Source organism: Nyctibius grandis, chromosome 6 (assembly GCF_013368605.1).
Source record: "Nyctibius grandis isolate bNycGra1 chromosome 6, bNycGra1.pri, whole genome shotgun sequence".
NCBI classification, from domain to species: domain Eukaryota; kingdom Metazoa; phylum Chordata; class Aves; order Nyctibiiformes; family Nyctibiidae; genus Nyctibius; species Nyctibius grandis.
Window position 1 is genome coordinate 18,194,289 of NC_090663.1, and position 24,239 is coordinate 18,218,527.

The 24,239-nt window shown below is 41.8% G+C and overlaps 1 protein-coding gene across 1 annotated transcript in view; it reads right to left on the reverse strand.

Moving 5' to 3' along the window:
- The window catches only part of LCORL (ligand dependent nuclear receptor corepressor like), an 84,522-nt gene extending 71,065 nt beyond the window's left edge, over nt 1-13,457 (reverse strand). The window contains 1 exon segment of the mRNA XM_068403735.1: nt 13,294-13,457. Coding sequence (XP_068259836.1) covers nt 13,294-13,441 — 148 coding nt within the window. The 5' untranslated portion in view covers nt 13,442-13,457.
- Between the last annotated feature and the right edge of the window lie 10,782 nt (nt 13,458-24,239).

A 24,239-nucleotide genomic window follows, 5' to 3' on the forward strand; every position in this document is an offset into this window, starting at 1 on the left:
AGGAACTTGAGGATGATACACCTGAGCTAGTACTTACTATGAAGAAATCAGCAAGCTACTTACCTCAACACCAGAGGACAGAAAGGGGCAAAAACACCAATCAACAAAAAACAATCAGCAACTGTGTATGCTTATCTTGTACTGGCCTATATACTCTTACCAGACAGACACCTGCTTAGAATATATGCCAGCAAAGGCATACACAGAATCATAGAATCATTTAGCTTGGAAAAGACCCTTAAAGATGATTGAGTCCAACTGTAAATCTAACACTGCCAAGTCTAAAAATAACCCGTGCCCCTAAGCACCACATCTACATGTCTTTTAAGTGCCTCCAGGTATGGTGACTCAGCCACTTCCCTGGGCAGCCTGTTCCAATGCTTGATAACCCTTTCAGTGAAGAAATTTTTCCTAATATCCAATCTAAACCTCCCCTGGTGCAACCAACTTGAGGCCATTTCATAAACCAGCAAGCCACAGAATCAGAATCACAGAATCAATCAGGTTGGAAGAGACCTCAGGGATCATCGAGTCCAACCATTGCCCTGACACCACCATGTCAACTAGACCATGGCACTAAGTGCCATGGCCAGTCTTTTCTTAAAGACATCCAGAGATGGTGACTCCACCACCTCCCTGGGCAGCCCATTCCAATGTCTAATGACCCCTTCTGAGAAGAAATGCTTCCTAATGTCCAACCTGAACCTCCCCTGGCGAAGCTTGAGACTGTGTCCTCTTGTCCCATCACCAGTTGCCTGGGAGAAGAGGCCAACTCCCACTCCACTACAACCTCCCTTCAGGTAGTTGTAGACTGCAATAAGGTCACCTCTGAGCCTCCTCTTCTCCAGGCTAAACAACCCCAGCTCCCTCAGCCGTTCCTCATAGGTCAGACCCTCCAGACCCTTCACCAGCTTGGTCACTCTCCTCTGGACTCGCTCCAACACCTCAACATCTTTCTTGAAGTGCGGGGCCCAGAACTGGACACAGGATTCAAGGTGTGGCCTCACCAGTGCTGAGTACAGAGGGACGATCACTTCCCTAGACCGGATGGCTACACTATTCCTAATAGAGGCCAGGATGCCATTGGCCTTCTTGGCCACCTGGCCACACTGCTGGCTCACGTTTAGCCGGCTGTCAATCAGCACCCCCAAGTCTCTTTCCGCCGGGCCACTTTCTAACCACTCTTCCCCCAGCCTGTAGCGCTGCATGGAGTTGTCAAATGTTCACAACTGGGCAAATAAAATCCAAAGAACCGAATTACCAGATGCATAAAGAATTATAATGTATTAATGAAGACCCAATACAACTTCTGTGAAGGGAAGTCATACTTCAGTCATGACTGAGTTATTTGAAGATGTCAGCAGACATGGGACACTAAGAGTAAATCAAGATTTCACAAAGACATCTATTGACATCCATCTCCAAATGCTTTAAAAACTTCCCAAGCAACAGAGGTGAAGTCCTTGCATAGATAAGTAACTGGTTAAAAGACAGAAGCAAATAGTTTTCACAGCAAAAGGTCACAAACAAGGGTGTCCCAGGGTTGTCTTTGATCTTCCACCCAAAGAGATGATCTAACAAAGTGACAATCCACTGCCCGGTACAGTCTACTATTAGCAGCAAAGAAAATCAAGAGAACATCAGGGGAACTTCAAAATATTGAGGTATCAAGGTGGCAAAATGGAAGATCATTACCGAAAGCAAATACTTACTACGCTAAATAGTGGAGAAAGCAAATCTTATTACATAGACAGTAATGGGCTCTGAAATGACTTATCACTCAAGTTTTATCTTGGGGTTCAAATATACAGTTCTGTGAAAAGACGAGCTTCATAAAGGGCATGTCAAATGTTTTGACTTCTTAAAAGAGGATCTTCTGCGTTGTTCCCTGGTTTGTCACCACATAAATTCACACTGATGTGATCTTGACTACATGTAGTTCTAATTTCCCCATCTCAAAAAGACAGCAGAACTAAGAAAACATAAGAAAGGAGGGAAGAATGGTCAAATTTAACAATCAGCTTCTCTACAAGGAACATGTAAGAACTCTTCAGCTTGGAGGACAGAAGAGATGGTCAAGGGAAGACAGGTCAGGTCCTCAGGAAAATAGAAAATTGGAAAAACCCCAAAACCACATGAATAGGAAACACCTTTGCCATCCCTTGTCTTTTTTAAGTAATCGTTTCATATGGTGCTTCCACTTCTCGTTTTAGGACAAACAGAAGAATCATATAACCCAATATAGCCAGGGGAAACCAGAGAAATCACACACCCACACAAAATCAACAATAAATTATGGTAGAATAATATAGTAAATCAGTTATAAAAACCAAGAAAACTTTTTCTCCCAAGGATCAAAACAGCTGTCATTGTAAGGCTGGAAGATATTTCAGAAATAGCATTATGTATTAACAATTTTTTCCCTAGCAATCCATTAGCTGAAGACAATAGATCCTAGACTACACAGACTTGCTCTGATCTAGTAAAGCTGTTCCTATCTGACAATGCAGAGACAGATTATTATGACCCCCATTCAACATGGTCCGGACTACACTTTGTTTGAAACACTGTTTAGCATGACTCTGTAGAACCCATTCAAACTGGAACAGGAAGAAAGGAAAATACTCAAACAGAACACAAGAACAGAGAGCTTATAGCCTCTACACCGCAACTGGGATTGCGGCACAGTGCAGACAGTAAACTTTGGACAATATCTGCTACTAACAGTTTGCACTAGCTTGTACACTTGTAGCTACATTTCTTTCACTTGTCTGTGAACTACTTGTTTAAAATTCAAATCCACTACAGTAACTTTTGAGTCATTACTGTTCATTACCCATTAACACTCAGTTTTTACTATGTTAAATAAGCTATAACATCTGGGAAGGGGAAAGGGGAAAATAGAAGGGAAAAACCTAAGAGAAAACCCTAAATGACAGTGTTGCCACAATACATAAAAACTGGGGATAAATTAAGGCTAGAAGTTGGGATCCACTTCCAAAAAAGAACTATTAAGACCTTCCAAATGGCTACCGATTAGTACGTGACAGTCTGATAACAAGGTAGCAGACTTCTTGACCTGGCAAGATTACCAGAGACTGACATTTCCTGAATAAGGTGGTAGGAAGAAGCATACAACACTTTTCCTCAAGCACCATGAGATGGGGTATCTAGCAGCACTACACGTAGAAAGAAATGGATGGGATTAGACACTTAGAGGAAGACACCACGTAAGTCTCATGGACCGAAAGATGGAAAGTATAATTTGCCTTAGTGAGCATGTTTGTGGTGTAATGCAAGTCAATTGTGAAGACACCCCATAGAGAAACACACAAAAATCAAAAGCTGAGAGAAAACTATCTGTGGAGACAGATAAAGTTGTCAAAATTGTTTTATTGTCACTGTCAATAAATAAAACGAGCAGTTTGGAAGCAAAAACAAATGGGTGGTTTTAAGGAGAAGTCAAAGATAGGAAATAACTGCTTATGAAAGTTGAAGGATGCAGAGAGAAAGGGTGGTCCAGGACTAATAAGATCGAAGCAGTATGAACAAGAATCACAGGTAAGTCCATAGTCACTGCATTATTCAGCCAGTAGCACAGCAAGCTTTTGAGACAGTTTGGTACAGTTAGCACTAGAGCCCTTATACAGAGCAGTCTAAGGCAGCAGTAGATCCTAAGTTGATCCTATTTTTCTTCCCCCTTGTCAGATGGCTAACACCAGAATGACCTGCATCTGAACTACAGGTCACAAAGCAGCAGCCATTTGATAATCATCCCCCATATTCAGATTAGGAGGCTTAACAGCCACACTTAGGTAAAGTCACATCTTCACATTTAACTAGGCCTTGCTGTGGCAAGCTCTCTGTTCTGTGGGCCAAACTGACAGCAGCAATCACAAGCCGGAGCCCTTTAAAGCAGTCTTCTATAATCTATATCATATATGGCAGCAATATTAGTTCACTGTTAAAAAAAAGATGTCCAGCAGTATTTTAACCTACCATTATAAAACAGTGTAATGCTTTTAGAATGAAAAAAAAAACTTTTAAATAAGATGTGTAAAGCTTTTTGACAGTAGTTATGAAAAGCAGCAGCATATTCAACCCTAGATTAATTACACTGCCCTCTGACCTATTAGTGGCTCAGCAGACTAGAAATGCACTAAAGCTAGTTTGTAAAGCAGTGCAATTATGATGGTGAGAACTATTATTCATATGTAAGATTTTAACTAGCCTTTACTTAAGATGATTTGAAGAAGTTGAAACTGTGGAATGAGGAAGATGAATATTTATAATCTGAAAATGAAGCATTTTTAAAAGCAGTCAGTAACATTCTAGAATAAAACACATTGCAAAACAACAAATTTTTCCACTGATCAGCTCTTTAAACATGAGTAATCAATCCCCAGGTGCCACAAAAGCTAGGATGTCTCATAATTGGAAAGCAGACCCTACCAAGTTATACAGAAACCGAAAGTTGAGGAACATTGTTAAAGAGGTCACGAATTCAGTGAGTTTTCATTTACCAACAGACTATGAAAAAAATTTCTCATCTAGTGACATTTACCCAACTCTTGCTCCTACAATACAACACATACTGCTACCGAGATGCAAGCCTGGATGGATGTTGAGAACAAACACAATTAAAAGGAACAGCTGAGACTCCAGAAGAATTTTACAAAGAATTAAACTTTTATCTAAGAGGGGGTTAATCCAGCTTCTCAAGGTACTACACAGGAACCTGGTCTGTGCCAGAAGTGGAAACAAAAAGAAAGATGACAACCTGACACATGGGTCTTTGATCTCCAGAGTCACATGCTGCTGACCACATCCCATAAAAAGGAATTCAACCTCTACCACTCAATGCATTTCTGCAGATTCAGAGTCCCCTACTCTTTGTAATACATCCTCTACCCCCTTACATGCTCAAACAGATGAGCCACTACCATCCTTCTTACCTTCCTTACTCTCCTTCCTTCTTCATGGCTTCTGTATGATTTTAGTGGATGGAAGGATAAAGTGGTAGATTTGCAGTGGAAAAAAAAAGATAATATAATAACTCCACACCCTCAAAGAAGGTTTTTTTTTTAATTTATTGTAGCTAAATTTATAATGCCACCCTATTTTTCAGAAGGTGATACTAGACATGTGAATCACACAAATTCAGTTTCGTTACAACCTCTATCAGTGTTCCAACCTATCTTATCAAAGTTCCCTCCAAGCACGTGGAAGGGAGCGAGGTTCAAGAATAATATAAAAGACAGTGGTCCTAACTGGGACAAAGAATTTTAAGTTAGTGAAGTCTCTAAAGTTCTGGCTGACCTCTATGCTTTACATAAACACGCTGAACTCTAAAGGTTAGAATAACAGCCTTGTTTGAAGCCCTGATACTTGAGTCATATTCAAGAAGAAGGGATCCATTGTAACTGTCTATTCAAAACACCCCTATAATACAGCTAAAAGATAAAAAAGGCGAGGGCGGTTAAGGGGAAGAGGTACTAATTTTTCCCATTTTAGCTGTAGGCAGTACAAATCCTGGCTACTTGTCAGTAGCTGGAATACAGCTCCTCAACAGCATATACTGATCTGATAAACAGATCAGCATGACACATTCTTCTTATTATTTCCCTTACACAACTACTAGTACTTATTATCATAGCAAGACAGTTCAGGAGACTCAACTAACAGAAAACCAACTCAGAGCAACAACAACAAAAAAGTCACAGTAGGCCCCCAGACTAACTTGAAACAGTAGGGCAGTTTGCTGTTACATCAGACAAGTTCCACTACAAAAGCAGAAGATGTGGAAAGATGTGATTGTTAGTGGTACTGTATTCTTGCTCTTGTCAACACTCTTGTTGATTACGATGCTGTTCAGCCAACTTAGTTTCCAGCTCACTTCGAACCCCCCAAAAATGGTTGCTAAAATAGGCAGTTACTAAAAATCAGAAGCCTTGTTCTGTCCAGTAAAGCTACTTATACATTTTTACTACATACTACAGGTATGTAGTAAACCTGATTAGGAAACTGATCCAAGTTAAACTAGATCTGACCTTTTCTTTCCTAGTCTTCCTCCTGCCATGTTTCCCCTCCTGTTTTCTACGTTAGTGTTAAGCTAGCTTAGTTTTACAGTCTAGTTTGTTGAACTGTTTAATAAATGAATGCTCCTAACAGTTGACATAAATCATGAAGGTAGGTACAGTGAGTCCAGAAAGCAAAACAATAAAATTGCGTTATGCACCCACAAAACCACCCAAAAAAGTTACAAACCTCAAGCATTAGTACAGTTACTGGATGCCAATTCAAGGGAAGAACTGAGACTGAGTTGCAATGTCAATATCTGTACTCCACATTTTTGGTTTATACAAGTTCCAGCTTAAGAAACTCTTAGTGTCTACAATGCAGAAATGCTATCAGAGTTTAAATTTCTCAGCTCACTATCAGCCACACAGGAAGTAAACAGCTACCATATAAGAACACACAATAAGTTCAAGCTATGCCTAAAAATATTGACAAAGATTATGGTAGTTCCTGGAACACTTAAAAATTGAACTGCTTCCATATACCAGTATCTACACATAAGGAGCACCAAAAACAATTACAGGTTTTATCAACACTGCTGAAGATATGTATATCCACTTGCACGCTCTGCAACACATTTCTGTTCTGAGTGCAAAGAATTCAAAGTATTGCTTGCATCCTGCATGGTCCATGGATTAGTCTGTGTAGCAGGTACAGTAAAGTTTTGTCTTTCATAAAATGATGCTACATAGATCCTTAAAATTGCAGGTTCACAAGAGATCAGTGAACTAGTACTGCATCTACTGCTAGATGCACAGAACTTCCTCCTCCTGCCTTTTAAAATAAGCCTCAGGGTGTCATTACTCTTAATTTTTCTGGTACTGTTTTCCCAAGTAAAAATTCCTCTCAAGAGTCAAACGTAAGATATCCCTTCAAAAACACATGACAGCAGTAGGCAATTACTTCTTTCTGAGACAAAAGCTGATGAGTTGAAACGGATTGTGAAAGGACATGGAAAAGAAGCTGATCTAACACTACATATTTGAAACAAAGATAGTTCAACACAAGCAAAACAAAACCCCATGTGTTTTCTCTTATTTCAATCTAAAGACAGTTAATGTGATACATACACTGAAGCAACTTCCAGTGACATATATACACACACACTGATCATTTTTTCCTCTTTTGTTAACCTGTTTAGTTCAGGGGAAATCAGGATGGTACGTTCAGGGCTGTATTCCATTCCTGGCAGCTGACAGTGCCATAGGCAGCTAAAGCAATCCAATGGCTTATGTCTGCTATTACCCATCCTGCTTCTGTCACACAGTCTCACTCCATCCTTGTGCTAGCATCAGCATCTATCAGATTTTTTTTTTTTTTGCAAGCCCCTAACACCTCTCAACAGACAATTAAACAGCTACTGAGACAGGGGTCCGATGAGCGCCGATGCAAGCACACGAGCAGCAGGAGCACACCGTCAGGATCGCGATTTCTCCATTCTGGTAACAGTTCCATGAGACTTGAGAATGCAAGATGGCACTTTACTGTATTCTTAGATTATGGCTTCATAAGCATTCAATGCTAATGCTGACTTGAACATCTGCCTCTGTAATACTAGTTTGAGCCATTCCCTTACATGATACCATCTTCCTCATTGCATCAAGAACTGCCTGTGAACCTGTCCTGTAATTCTGATCTAGATTTAATTCCTATTCTTCTTCCAACCTTTGCAACAACACTGAGATTACTTCCCTGATCTGTCTTACAGTGGAATCACATTAAGAGTTTCACATCACAGCTCAAGGCATGACTAATGCACAGGAACACCTCACACCAGTATTACTGCCCATCATATTGTATGATGGCACTATGGCCATGGCAAACTTGTTTGCTGTTTAAAGAAGCTGAAGTGCCAAGGAAGCAAAAGAGTTCAAAGTAGGTATTATTTTGAAATCAGTCTTGTATACAGTAAATTAGTGGCCTGACAGGTAATAGAGCATCGAGCCATCAGAAAAATCACTAGCAGATAGACTAGAACACTATAGACATACAGTAAAATTAGTTCTGCCACTACTGCTGTGGCAGCTACAGAAAGTGACCTACAACTGCAGCAGTACTACAAAAAAAAGTGACACTAACCTGCTGCAAAGTACTTACAGCCACAGTGAAAGTGAGAACACTTCCGCGTATTGTGGAAATAAAGATACGAAGTAGTTAATGTAGGAGCGTTGTAAACATGGGAATAATACAAAATGCAGTAGCTACAAATCTTTTGTTCAGGGGAGAATTCCTCTTCCTGAAAAGTGCACTTGAGAGACAGCTTGTTCAAAAATAGTAAGCTGGAGCAGAAGTTCAAATATCTTGCAAAAATTTGAAAGTCTAGATCCATCAAAACAGAATTAAGAATTAGATGCACCAATGTATCCTAGTTCAGAGGGGAAAAAAGTCTGAAAAAAATGTAACAAGAGTAAAGGAGCATTTGTATGCTAGATTTCACAAGCATACAAAAATGGATTTTCACTTCGATCAAATTTCAGTTTTCATAAAAAAGCAATACCAAGGCTATTTCCTGTGAAATGTGTGCCCTTGAGCTGCAGCAGAGGGACAGTAAAACTCCTACCCTTCCCCTCCCCTAAAAGAGCAATGCATTTATTTTTTTTCCAAAGTAGTTGAGATGTTATTTTAAACTTTCATTTTCACAATGAAAGATTATTCAGTCTCTTTTATATTTTCACAACACAACACAAAGCCCTAGCAAGAAGACTTCAACTTCCATGACTGGAGTTAACCGGCACTTTCCATTAAAAAGCCTCCAGTTACTGCTCCAAACTTTACCCACAGAATACCATGATAACATAATATAAACTACCACCTCATGCTGAAGCTTTTTCTTGCACCCCAGCAATTACTAGGTCTCTCCTCTTGACTGTTCATGAAAGTTATGGGGACTCAATGTACTTGCCAACACTCTACCTGTAAAGTTCAAAATAAATTGTTCAGTAGGATCAATGACTGCTTGGAAAAACTGCGTAAATCCTGTTTCTTAAGGCTAACCACAGTATGGAATTAGACTTTTACAGCTCCATACTACCAAAGCCTCTCAATCCAATGGAATGCATTTAACCAACTCACATTACAAAGTTTTAGTCAAAGAGCACCAAAAAGCAATTTTTAACCATTCTGATACTCACCTCTACAAAATATCTTGCAATTTAAACCACCATGGAACCCAGTTGCTGGCTAAGTTAGGTACTTCATCTCTGAGCTTTCTGATACTTTTCCATAAACACAGAATTTAGAACTAGCGTATTTTTTTGTTAGTTATGTCACAAAGACTGTATCTAGGACAAAACATACCAGTGAGTGCTTCTGTAAACAGTACAGAACACCGACAGAATCAAGATCTTCAGGTGCGTTCTAAGACCATCTAGCTTTGAACTCTGATCCAGTCATGCAAGAGTTAGGTACATCCATAAGCATAAGTCTAGGCATTTTAGGAATGTTAGTGCTCAACATAACGCACACAAAGATTACCATCCGAACAGCCATTTTGCACTGAACACCTGTTTACACTTTCTGTGAATATATTCCATTCATTTACAATGTGAAGTCTTTTGTACCTTCAAATATGCTTAGACGCCAAATAAGAGAATTCTCAGTAATGTCAATGAAACTTTATCACTGTTTTTCTTCTCAAATTCTTTAAATGCTTGAACATTTTGACCTGAGACTTTCAATCATATTCCACAGGTCACAAATTAACATCATAGGCTAGCAAAACCCAAGCTTTTAATTCTAAAGCCCATGCAAATATTCAAGTCTGCAATCAGGTTTTGATAAACAATTCAGCAATCAAGCCCTTCGAGCAGAGGTCCCTGACCATCACTGACCCTCAAGCAAACAGTACACTGCAGGCAACTATTATTTCTGTCTCACTGTTGTGGGTATGAAGAATATGTTGACTGAGCCTCGAGCTGGGCAATCACCATCTTGGAGGTATTATCTCTGGCTCAGTTTACTATTTCCATAAAGTAAGCAGATGAGGAATCCTTTACAGATAAAGGATTTCAAAGTCCTCAAGCGATTATACTACTATATCAAATCTAGTATCAATATGGCAAGTGATACAAGACATTAAAATAAAGTTATTCATCTGAAGGGTTTAGCAGAAGCAATATGACATGTTCAAGGAGTCTGTACCTTCTTGCTTTGCTCTCTGAACATAATGCTTGACAAATGATAGTCCACAGAACCATACCACCTTTCAACATTTTTTTAATTAAAAAAAAATTCTAAGGGTAGAACAATCTGAATTTTTTTTGGTGGTATGTTTTTGTTTGTTTTAGGATTACAGTAAACTAGTTAAAAAATTGGGGGCTACTACTTTACCACATAGTTTTCCTCACTTTGCTACAAACATACGATTCTTAAGAAAGGTGGAAAAAGAAAAAATACATTATGCGAAATCCATCATATTCACCACTCCTCCCCACACTGTGTTGCCATTTCAGCCATCAACCCGACAACTGTTCAGAACTTCCAGTTAATACTAACTTTGTTAGACTCTTCAAATCCTTAGGAATACTTTGCCGAGTGAGAACAATTAACCATTTTTATTTTGGAAGTTAATTTGAGCTAATGTAGGAGGTTATTTTACAGACTTTAATGCTACAGAATTTCAAAGGAGTAAAGAAAAAAACCAACCAACCCAAGCCTGTTAAGTGTACTCTACCGCCATTAACCGAACTACTCACTTTCTTGCCACTTTGTTTACATTTTCTCTCAGATAAGGGCTGCTCAACAGGCATGCCAAGTAACAGTTCTTAACCAAGATAGCTCTTGACTAACTATTAAACGATAACCAATGTCCTTCCTCCTCAGCAGCTGCATTTTGGGGCTCCTTTCTACTAACTGAATTTTGCATCATGAACATACAAAGAAACCACATCCTAAATAACTTTTATTCCAAGGAAAAGAAAACTGAGCATGAAGCGACACCAGTATGCAATCAGTGTAAAATGTAAATGATTGTATTATGGTTTTACACTTCACAATTCTCAGTGAAAGAGCAACCCAAAAAACAACTTTGAAGAAGTTCCCAAAACACAACAGATGTGCCCAGCAGAGGATCCAGCGTATGGTGAAATTTTGTCTTACTGAGCATTCATTACATTTCTTTGCAGTCTTTGCCCGTGTTGGTCGTGCTGTGCAATTGTATTCCCGGAACAGATCTGACAGCATACCATTGCCACTTGTAAGTCCCTTCAGTCATCAACTGTCAAGCAGACTTTTAGGATTTTAGTTTAAATTTAAAACTGAAATGCCATTAAATAACAGGTAACCAGAGCAGTGGCCACTTATATACTGTGCGAGGTATCAGCCCATCAGATTTAACAGTTTACCACAGCATCTGTGCCAATGAACTAGCTCTCCCTATATATTCTAACTAAACTGCATTCCTTCCACAAGAAGTGTTATATAATGTATTCGTGTATGGAAACACATAAGCACTGTTTTCCTAAACAACACTATAACTTGAAGGATTAAACAGACGGTGCAAGCATACACGGGTATCATAATACGTACACGGGTGTTTCAAAGTGTTATTGGGGCAACACAGCAAGAACAAGAAGCATGTGTGCATGAAGAAGCTACCAGGTTACTGAAAATATGCACAAAACCCCATAAATCCGGACAAAGCTAATTGCCTGTAATTATAAGCGTACCTACTTGTTAGATATTTAGTTCTTACTTTGACCTCGTCTCAAGCACACGCAGAAGCACTGAATGAATTGCTGCTTACCCTCCCAGCTACACCCAGAGGTGTTTCCACCGCTCAGCCATCAGGGAGGATCCGTACTGACACTACCACACTACTTGAATCACAGAATGTTAGGGATTGGAAGGGACCTCGAAAGATCATCTAGTCCAATCCCCCTGCCGGAGCAGGATTGCCTAGACCATATCAACACAGGAACGCGTCCAGGCGGGTTTTGAATGTCTCCAGAGAAGGAGACTCCACAACCTCTCTGGGCAGCCTGTTCCAGTGTTCGGTCACCCTCACCGTAAAGAAGTTTTTCCTCATATTTAAGTGGAACCTCCTGTGTTCCAGCTTGCACCCATTGCCCCTTGTCCTGTCAAGGGATGTCACTGAGAAGAGCCTGGCTCCATCCTCATGACACTTGCCCTTTACATATTTATAATTTGAAGAAGAATTTTATCTATTTCTCTAGAGAAGGGAAACGTCTGTTGGAACGACACAAACAAGCAGCTCCTGGCATCAAAGCGCTCAGCCCCCCAAACAAAAAGCCCCCAACCCGAAGCGCCCCCCGCCCTGAGGTCGCAGCGCCGCGGCGGCACACGTAACAGATGCCAGCGCTCAGAGCGGGCAGCCCGCCCACCCGCCCGCAGCAAAGGGGCAGCGAAACGAGCGCAAAGGCGTGTGCCGTTACCCCGTCAGGCCGCCGCGGCACAGGTACCCGCCCGGGCGGAGCGGCTCCGTCCCGCCGCCGCCGTTCCCCTCAGCAAGGTGCGGGAACGCCGCCGAGGCGGCCGCCGGGGACCGCGCTCCCCCCGCCCAGGCACGCGGGGAAGTCACATGACCGGGGGGGGGGGGGAACCTCACGGCACGAGAGCCACCGGGGCAGCCCCGGGGGCGGGGAGGGGGGGGGGGGGGGGCACGAGGGGAGAACTGCCGTCGCCATGACAACTTCCAGAGGGGGGGAGGGAAAACTTCAAATCCCAACCGTCAGTGCAGGAGCGGCTCCCTCTTAAAGGCGCACGCACACACATACACACACACAGGCGGGCTCCCTCCCCCCCCTCCACCCCCCAGGCACTGGCGATGGAGGTGGAGAGGAGGGGGGCAGCCACCGGCACTCACCGCGCGAACGGCGAGAAGCTGAGACAAAAGGACCCGAGCCGAGAAAGGGTCTCGGTCGGCGGCGAAGGCAGGGACCGAGCGGCCCCAAACGCAGCCGTTACACCCACCCTCCGCTGCCCGCAGGCGGCTTAGGACCTTCGCTCTCCCCCACGGACTCCGTCTCCGCTTCCGAACCTCCAAGAAAGCCGCTGGAGCCGCTCTTCCACCCCCGGAGCCCCCCTCCGCCCACCCGAGAGACCCGGGTTCAGGGCGCCTCGCCCGCTCCCCCTCGCGGAAACCCCCCGCTCCCCAACCCGCCACCTCGTCCCCCTCAAGGACCCCGCTGCCCCGTCCCCTACCCCCCGGTCCCCCCCACTACGGCCAAGATACCCAGCCGTCCCCCCCTCTCTTACCCACACAGTGCATGAGCCGGTGCCGCCAGGAGTCGAGTTCTCGGCGGACTCCCCTGCGCTCCGCCGTGCAGCGAGGACTCCGGCACTGGGAGGCGGCGGCAGGAGGAGCGGGAGCCGCGGCGGCCATTCTGTCTGTTCCCTTTTCCATCTGCCTCTGACCTCACGCCCGCTCATTTACATACGAGCGCGCGCGCCACCCAGAAAAGCCGCGCGCTCCTCCGGCTCCTCTCCCCCCCCCCTCCCCACTACCTTGCCTCGTCGAGCGCGTGCCCGCGGCCTCCCCCCCCCGCTCAGCATCCGGGGCGGGGAGAGCGCGCCGCCTGGCGGGGTGACGGACACGTGTCCCCGCACCCCGCGGCGCCCCCGCCCCGCCCCGCCCGCCCGCGCCCCAGCCTTCCCCCGCAGGCAGCGGGCCGCTTCGGTAACCGGGCCCGACAACGGACACCCCCCTCCCTCCCCGCCACCGCCCCCTTTACCATCGATGTCCCCCCCCCGGCCTACAAATCCCGCCGGGCAGTGCGCCACCTGCTCCAGCTCAGCCAGGGCAGGCAGCGGCAACGCAGGCCGGGAGATGTAGTTCGCTGAGGGCGGGGGAATGGCGCCCACCCCCGAAGCCTTCTCTGCAGCGAAGAGACCCCGGACGGCGCTTCCAACGGCTCCGCGCCGCCTGAGCCCCAACACCGCAGGGCGACCCTCGCCCCACACCTCGGTCGAAGGCAGCTCTGGATTAAGAGGATTTCAAAAGCCGGCGCAGGTCTCTCCCCCATCCCGCAGTCTGCCTGGGGTGCTGCTCGGAGCAGGGCTCGCTCGTGGCAGCCACGGTCCCCCCGCAGCCTCTTCCGCCTCCTCGCGCGCACCTGACCCCCCGGGGCTGCTGCCCATCATGGCAGCCTGGTCCCCTGCCACCCCTTATTCTACCGCAGGCGTGGACGTGGCTGTCACGCGAGGGAAGGCACAATGCTATGGCTTCTTAATTAGCTTGCCAAATTCACTCCGTAGGGAGATTTTCAAAGTTCTCTAAACCACTGCTCAGTTCACCAGACTGTTTGTAACGGCTTTGCCTTCAGACTACTTTTTATAAGGGAGGTGAGCTGGGAGCTGGCGTCACACAAAACACAAGATAATGTCCGACACCCCCGCCTTTGGAAAAGACTAGCATGGAAACTAGAAGCAAGTCAGTTCAGTTCAGTATCTGGGAGCACGCCTGAAAAAGCTTACTATCAACCTACAAAGGACTTCAGAACTAAAGTCAGATTAAGATAACTGTAAGAAAGTTAAGACACAAGTGTCAGATTGGATTCCTCGGAGCATTTGACAACCACTGGGAGAGCCAGTTTCGCTGCTCTGCACACATAGCCACCCTCATGCTGTACCTCCCGACTCCAGCACAAGACAGACATCCCTCAGCACCAGTCTAACATGACAATTGCTACCCATGCCTTGCAAGAGAGCAATTAGCAGTCTTGAATTCCCTAGACAGAAAAATCAAGATCTCGCTGTTTTCTCAGATCCTGGTGCATCTTTGTGTGCCTCCTCCTCCCACACACTCCCCTCCTTTGAACAGTCTTTGTATGCAGCATTACTTCAGCAAGAAATGGCATTTTCTGTGCCTATTTGCAGGTTGTGATAGAAAACAGCATTTAATAAGGCCATAGAAAAGACATCTTTATTTCTCCCCTCCCTCCTCCATAAGTGTTGAAGGAGCAATGCTGGGAAAAATCATGTCACCCCTATCTAAAACTGATTTTTTTTTTTTTTGTGCTAGAGGATGAGCACAGTTAATAACAGCGATGCTGCATCAAAGCTGCAGAGGGTCTTCAACTTTGAAGAAAGAACGGGGAGCCGCTCCCCACTCATTCACCCCTCTACATATCTGTGTAGAGTGTCAGCGCAACCAGAAGCAGGGCTATTTGACAGTGGAGCCCTTACCAGCTTTCAGTGGAGCGTTTCAGGAGAATGGCAAGACTGGAAGTGCGGGTGAAAAGGCACCCTATTGCTTCCTCTAGCTTTTCATCACAGCAGCCAGCACTACATAGCAAGCAGCACCTGCTCAGTCTCCTAGCTTCCTCCTTCTTCGCCTCGGATCTGTTGTGACTACCTTGGCTCTCTTGTTTGCACTGGACTTACAAACAGCAACAGAAATGACCAGCCTTGTATCAGAGAAAAAGCAAAAATCAAGGCAACTCCAGTAAGGTGTTGTCAAAGCCCACACAAACTAAAGTGGAACATTATTTGGACAGGATACATCTGTTTTGAACTAGTAATGCCTCCATTAAAAATCTTTTTTTTTTTTTTTTGCCACAAAATAGGCTTAAAAAACCCACAACCTGTCATGCATTTGCTTCTCCTGCAAACCTTCCATGGTGGATATTTCCTTCTGATCTTCTTAAAGATGTTTTTTTTTTGTGGGTGAAGGACATATTCAGGGATTGCCTGTAGAACACATCCCTGAAGATCAGTTCTGCTTCCATTGGAATGAACAAAACTTTGGTAACAGATGACGTGTCATGTCTTTTTTTGTAAAGAATTTTCGTAAAAATAAACTTTGTCACTTCTGTAAAACAGCTAATTGAGCTTAATAAATTCACCAGACAAATTTTAAACTCTATTCATTTATCTGAATTCCTGAGGTTATCTGACATGAATCAGTTTCATAGGGACACAAATGCCCTGCATCTGAAAAGTTCTAGTTTGAGTGGTCTATGATTAAATAAAGAGTAGAGAAGAAACTACACTGCCCCTCCATATTATGCATTTAACACACTTTTTTGCTGTAGTTTCAAGGTTCCTCCTATTTGAAAGGCTTCTCCATGCATGAAAGAAAAAAGAAGTAAACCTGGCTAACAAAGTTGGTGGGCAGATTTCAGGGAGCAGGAGAAGGAAAGGGGAAAGAAAGAATTTCAAACTGAATTTTAATAGATGCATAGATTTTGAACTCCTAAGCCTTCTGAAAATACTGCCTAGACATCAGATATGCTGTAGAGACTAGGTTTTGAATCACTCCCTCCCTTTGAGATTTTTTATTCTTCCAAACTTAACACTGAACCAGGCAACCCAAGGATCCTGCTTCGTCAAACCATCAGGGGTGTTATTTTTACATTAGGTGTACTGGTTTTTCTTCTCTGTGAAAATCACTTCCCAGCCAAGAGGTCACTTCTTATGTGGATTTGTACTTGATTTTATAGAAGCGATTCCACTTTTCTGAACAAGGGTTGGATCAAAACCCAAGGCTGATGGAGGGTAGAAGCTAGAGCAGTGAGGGATAGCTTTGATTTAGTTAATTTTAGCTGCCTATCCTAGCTAATTTTTATGGGATCAGAGAGGCAGTTACTTAGAAATAGCTCTGGAGGCAAAGTCCAGTACAATTTTGTTTGAAGCTACAGGAATTATTACTGCTGTTCTTTCTGTATGTTTCATCTCATATTAATTTTGGGGTAAGGAGAAATTAAAATAGTCACAGATGCATATGGTTTGATACCACAAACCCATCAAAATCTGACATTTTGAATTAATTTTTTTGAAAACACGTCGGGGAGATTTAACTATCTTATTGAAACATTGCTAAATTGTTCATCACCAAAACCTCTTTATAATTAATCCCCAAAGGTGAAATTTGCTCCTGTACAGACAGCTTTGCATGGCTCTTTGTCACATAAGTACTGCTTTGTGGAAACTAGGGGTAAGGATGAAGTGTAATTAAAACAGTCTAACTCAAACAGTCAAAACCCTGTGCTAAGCCTTTTGCAGATGCTATCTTAAAGTGAACAGATCCTAAAGTGGTGAGCTCCCCGTCTCATGGGAATGCAATTTGTAAACCTGGAAATTGTCAGTGTTCTTGGTAAAACAGAAAGAGTTAAATGATGAATTCTGTGATAGCTTTATAAACGAGTATTGCAGAGAAACATTTATACTTGAAAGATATACCACAGCAGAAAATAGAAGGGTAAAAAAAAACCAACAGTAAAGGAGATTTCACCATAAACACTAACATGATCATTTAGATACAAGATCTAGCCAAACACAGTAAGGGTTATCTAGTAATCAGTGTGATTGCCAATACATGACTACTTAAGCCTATTTGCAACATCCATTTTCTACCAGTTTAGCACATTATAAAGAATTCAGAGATGATCATAAGATATACCACCACTTCCTTTTGTAGTGTCAGATGAAGGAAAAATGTCATTTTAAGCAATCAGTTTTATAGGCCTTTTTTAAAAAAATTATCATTTTTTCCTCACTAATCATTGAGGACTTAATCTCAAAAAATGCTAGGAGACTTAGCACATAGCTTCCATAGAAGAAGCTCTGAGAAGCAAACCCTCCAGTTCTGTTCAGTGATCTGCATAAGCTTTTATTCATGCTTTGAAGGCAGAATCCCTGTGGCCACTCCTAAAGGCACATTCATACAAACTATTTAAGTTGCTCTAGAGCTGCCTGCATAAAGCAGAGTTCAAAGTCAGGAGCTGGAAAGGACACCTATTCATAGAATCGTAGAATAATTTGGTTGGAAAGGACCTTTGAGATCATCAAGTCCATCCATTAACCTTGCATTGCCAAGTCCACCACTAAACCATATCCCTAAGCACCACATATACACGTCTTCTAAATACCTCCAGGGATGATGACTCCATCACTTCCCTGGGCAGCCTGTTCCAATGCTTGACAATCCTTTTGGTGAAGAAATTGTTCCTGATATCCAATCTAAACCTCCTCTGGCACAACTTGAGGCTGTTTCCTCTTGTCCTTTCACTTGTTACTTGGGAGAAGAGACCAAAAGCAACATGATTTTTCAGGCACAATCTCATCCTTAGATTCAGCCTGTGATAAGTGGACAGCGAGCACAGATAGCAAGTTTTTGAGAGTCTGGCAAGATGCAAAAGAACACAATCATCTCTTCAGCTAGAATACCATGAATTTCAGGTATTTACACTGATACACAATACTGTAAAATGTTGTAGCTGAATATGTTGGCAACCTCCAAAAGAGAGGTAAGCACAGACAGCTAGGGAACGATAATTATTTTGCCACCGCAGCTGGATTTGTATGGTTTGAGGCATTGCTTCTCCACCTACTATTTCACCTACTGCCAGCAGATACCTCCACTACTCCAAGTTTGATATACAGCCTATTCTTTTTCCTCCCATGAAGGAGGAAGGTAACCTCCAGCAGAAGAAGCTGGACCAGCAGCTGTAGTGCAGTACAGCAAGAACGCTGTGAGAGAGAGGCCATCCTGCTATCTACCTCTTCCCTGTCTGTGGTGGCAAGCAACGCAGCTCACCTGAAAAGATTATGCCTAATCAAATAGTTTAGACTTTGAATTTTCATGACAACCTGAATCAGTGTGAAGTTACACAAAAATATCTTTAAAAAACAGAATTGTTTTAAAAATAGCTAAAATTCTTCAGTTAGTTGCAGACATCTGGGTTAGGCACTCTGTGAGCCTTGAAACTTAAACCCAAAATATTTCCTTGTGTTGTCATCAGTTCTAGTAGGGAAAATGAAAGCTCAAACTCAAATAAGAACACTTGGAGAAGTTTCCATTTCACACACAGGTCAAAGAATGATCTTTTTAACAGGGCAGAAACGTCAGACAACTTCAGGTCTACTCATTGGCTTTTGTAACACCAGGAAGAAGTAAGATCTGCAAGCATTCCAGGCTCCTGAGTTTTAGGCCTTTTTTCTTCCTGTGCTCCTATAAAATTCAAAATAGTTTACAAATGGTGATGTATGAAGAGGCTGTAATTTAATACCAAATACTGTACGGATGAAGAAAGAAATGGCACTTGTTTAGATCTGAAATCTTGGGGTATAATATTTGGTGTTCAGTGACTGTGTATTTCGGCAATATATACAAAGAAAAGTACTGCTGTCTCTTAATTACAGGGTCTGCTTTTGTGAATCTCATCAGCATTGGTTGGTATCACTATCTTTCAACATATGTGCACAACTATATCTATGCACAGGTTAATAGAAAGCTAGCCAAGGTGAATTTCTAAGTGCACAATAACATTTTTTAGCCAAAACCTGCTCCTTGAATCTCTACCTAGAGAAAAGTATGAGGAAATTCATGAAGTGAAGCTTTCCTCAAGTAGAAAGGCAGCACACTACACCAATCAAGTCAGTGCTATATTTGCACCCCTGTTATTGATCTAATTCTAAGTACATGAAACATGATTATTGCACGCAGATGACCACTTTCCACAAACATCTTTATCCCTTGTATAGGAAGGTGAAAAATGGGAAAATGCTTTTTTATCACATATAGTGCTCTTAAAGCTGTGAGGATCTGAATTGGTAAAACAAAGTTTGTATCTGAGTGCATGTTTTCTTATCAGACCATCTAATTAACTTAGCGAAAAGTAGCCAAGCTTTCAAGAACAGCAATATTCTTCATGTCCTGTCTACAGTAACTATATTATCTGATTTAATAGACGTCACTTCTATGTATCAAACTAGCCTTGTTTGTAGCAAGCAGGCATTAAAATAAAACTCTACAGTAAATGTTTATAAAATAGACGCACCCAGTTTTACATGGGTAACTAAAACATGAATAGAGCTTTCAGTTTATACCATTTCAGAATACACAGTGAAATTTTCATAGGTTATTTTCAGATCTTTGTTTATCGCTACTCTTAGAGGCTAAGTGTCTGGTGATACTGTGGCCAAAGGGCCATATTCTCATCACACACGTGTTCTGCTATGCAAGAGCACACGTGTGAAGGCTGCATTACATTTAGACAAACACCTAGATCTAGAAAAAAATCACAGAACTCTTATGGTGAACTGAGCACCTCTGATCAGAGTGGAATCCACAATGTTACTTCACAGAATCACTCCTCAAAGCAGAACTACATTTCAGTGCACAGTAAGGTAGAAAAAATAGAGCTTTAAACAGTACAGGTTTGTAAGGTGAAATCAAATGTTAATATGCAAACTACATGAAAGACTCCATGGTTTTAGCTTATGAAAAACAATTAGAAAACTTCGCAACTAGAAATATAGCAACTTTTGTTCAGTATTAATGCAAAACATTTATTATTCTTCAGATGTTCTTGTGAGGGTGATATATCCTGTGTTTCAGTACTAGCCTGGCAGAAAAAGGTGAAAAAAGTGAAAGGAGCCAGCCTGAAATGCCAAAAAATAACAAATTAGTCTTCTATAGATGAGACTGCTGTTTTAACATGTCATTATTTGACATTAAAATTAAATTTAGAGGGAAGGTAAAATCCGATATATACTCCTAAGTGATGTCTCCATAGCACTATATGTTAAATATGGCTGTTTTTTCCTTCCATTTAAACAGTTATCCTATGTTCCACACAGCTGAGTAATGTCACTCACTCTTTCTGAAGTTTCCCAAGTGGCCAAGTAATTTAGGTATGCCATCACCAGAGCAATTCTGCAGCTGAAAATATACTGCTATTAAACCCAGAGAGAATAGATCACTAATTGCAGCTTAATATTAGAGATAGACAGGAAATACTGAGCCAGCCATCAGAGCATGCGCTGGTAATCCAAACTTATGCTAGTATTGAAGAGACAACTGTTTGCTGTCTTCGTGAATGACTTTTATAATTACACTAGCTAAGTACTCACTGAAGCTAAGTAATACAAGGGCTGCTAGTTCTGCTGCAGACCACTAATTAATTATCATTTAAACTGAGTAGGACGTTTTTCCCCCCAATACTACTCCTCCTTGCATGGAATGTCACGCTGGGTGGGTTCCCCTGTATGACAGTAGTGCCAACAGAGCATGCAACAAGATACAGCACATGTGGAGCATCAAACAGAGGACGTGGTTGCTTCTCCAGGAGGAATGCAGTCTATATAGAGAGGGAGAGTATTGCATAAGCAACACCCAATTCACAAGCTGGCTGCTCCAGTAGAGTCATTGCCCAGGAAGCAGACGATAGGGCACCACTTCCTAGGTCTCTAGCATCTCCCCAGGAGTGGACGTGTGGGTGGTTCTGGGAGGAGGAAGGTGTATGCCTGTAACAGGTTTTTGGTTTTTGTTTTTACTGCAGAAATTCATGTTTTGGTGTCCTTTGCAACTGTTTCCAGCTGCGGTTTCCAGCACAGGGTGGAATTTTACAGCTAACCTGACTAACATCCAGCATGGGAGGTGGTAGGAAATGAGACTGAATGGCTCATTGGTCACTTGAGTAAAGCAGTTTATTTCATGTAACGTCACTTGCAGAGTTATTGCCTCTTGAAGTAGAGCTTTTTTTGGTTTGATTTAGAACAACTATTTTTATTACATCTATAACCTTCATCTTACCAATTTTTTGTATAACATTTCTTTTAGCTGAATTGTCTGTGGTTTAGGTTATGTTATCTTCTGAATCCCTCACTCAACTTCCTTCTCCCTCCTTTCCCACCAATTCCATCTCTTTCATTTACAAGCTAAACATCTCAAATTGAAAAAAAAATAGAAGAAAAAGAAAGAAGGAATATTATGGATGAAATTCACCACCCGTTTAGCAAAATAAATGGAGAGCAACGTGATTTCTCAGACACAAAATAGTTTGAAAATAACTACCTGGTTATTCTTGAAATGCAACTATTTCACTAGCTAAATCAGTGCTGTGGGGTTTAGTTTGCTATGGCCTTATATTGCTTCACATAACTGCATTCTTGAAATGTTTGGGGTTTTTTTCTGCTGGTTCTCAATAGGTATCTTTTCATGTGGTTTTAGTCAATCTCAGTAGTGCTGCAAAAGGACGGAAATAACATTTCTAATTTGCAAAGGCAGTTAATTCAACATAACCAAGATATTTTCTTATTGTACCTTTTTTCATACTTAGATTTTAAAATCAAACACATGGAATGCTTTTTTTGTTCATGTTATTTCTCAAGTAGCTTTTTTTAAACTTGATTTTCTGATTTTCTTACCTTGACCGTTTTCACATTAATTTTTAAAGACTATTTTTGTGTTAGGTTAATTCAAACAAATTAACAGAACAATTATAGATTGACATTAAGTATTCCTTTTTGGGAATACATAAAGTAATCCCCCCAGCTAATTAAAAAATGAAGTCACAGTAGACTGGAATGTGACAGACTGAACAGTTCCTCATTGGATTCCTGCTGAAAAAAAGCAGACAGCAGAGTAGATCTACTGCAGATCATCGTAAGAAAAAGCGTAACATTGCTGTTGTCCTTTCCATAATTTGATCATTCCTGGAAAGGCCTTTCTCATTCCAAGTATTCATGGGTTCAGATGCAAACAGAATAAATCTTTTCCTTCTCTATCTTAAGCAAGTCCACTTCCTCTAAAAAGCCAAACATTTGTTTCTTCTCTTTTCTCCTCTTGTTTATAGTGTGTTTAAGTTCCTACCATTTGCCTTGAAGGATGTTTTCACAGCTAGATATCTATGTTCCCTGGCAATTCCTCCCCACAGTGCAGAGCAAGATGGCTGAGAAAATGGTGTGGATCTAAAAGTGCTATAACCACTTCAGAGCAATGCTGGGATCCTGCTCCTTCAAGGAGCACAGTGCCACAGCAATTCAGATATACTCCTTCTCTATCCAGTCTCTCTATTTTATTACTTTCCATTGTGCAATTCTTCCCTTTCTGCTTAGGGTTGAATCAAGCTATGGTTTCAATCTTTTCTGCACTATTATGTAATTTCTTTCAAAAGGAAGCCAAGAGGCTCCTGTCTTCACTGATTCTACAGTCTTGGGCTTAAAGAAGTAAGCAGAATTTGTAATGTGAGTGCAAGAGCTGGCAATGTTTTGTTCTTTAAGGTAGGGACTCTTAACTGTAATGTTTTACTATTAAAAATAAAAAATTAACCATAGACTTAAATGTTACATAAATATTGTTACAAGCCAAGGCTGTACCACCACTTCATCAGATTTGTTTGACAAGGTTTCATACTGACTACTTTTCATACCCTTGTAACAAGACCTCCCCATTTAGATTATTTCTCATATTCTTAGGCTTTTAGTCATTCTCACAATCAGCTTTTCTCAACATTTATCAACCAGGTGTTGCTGCCATAGAATAGATTCCAGTGTGATTCAACGAGTCATTCAGACTGGAGAGTCAAAGGAGGTGCTAGGAATGTCTTAAACCAAGAGCATCAATTGCTGATGATTAAAGTGGGCTCTCAACTTTTATCATTATATCTACAGGACTATGAACCTGAAATAAATTTAGCTACAAACTCATTGTAGAAAGCACATAGGCCTTTAAAATTCAAAGCAATTTTGATCTTGATTTTGATCTTTTTAAAAATTTTATTTATTGAAGATAGCATCCTTAGATATTTGCTATCTCCAGTCCTCAGATTTGAGAAAGCTGTAAGAGGTCATACACTTCCGTTGGTAATTCAGCTATTTCAATCTGGAATTCTTTTAGAACTCAAGTGAATATTCAAGTCTTGGGGATTTGTTTTTAGTCTTTATTTCAGCAACTTGTTACATAGCTCTCTCATAGCCACTTTGATTTCAGACAACTTCTCTGCCAAGTTCCCTCCTCCCAGAAATAAAGGGTTCACCATAAGGATCTCCCTAGCTTCTCCCACCTCCAACACTGATGCAAAGAACTTATTAAGCTCCTCAGCAGTGGCCTTGTCCCCTGTGAGTGCTCCTTTTATACATGGAGTGCTAGTTCTAAAATAAATCTCAGCTCCATTTCCACACTGACCTTGTACAAATGTTTTGCGTGATTATTGGCAACAGATTATTGGAAATAGCATCTTTTCACTGCTAGGATCAATATTTCTTATCAGTGAAAATATTATATTTTAAAACATCTTGCATCTCCTTTGTAGAGAAGGAAAGGATAGGAAGAACGTACTAGCTGGAACATAAATAGCACCTAAGTGACAGAATTTTCACTGTGCTTTTAGGGGTATTAGGACTTTTAGTGAAGACGTTTTCTGTTTGGTGTAGCCTTACCAGGCATGGCCTGCAAGACAGGAGCTTGAACTGCTGCT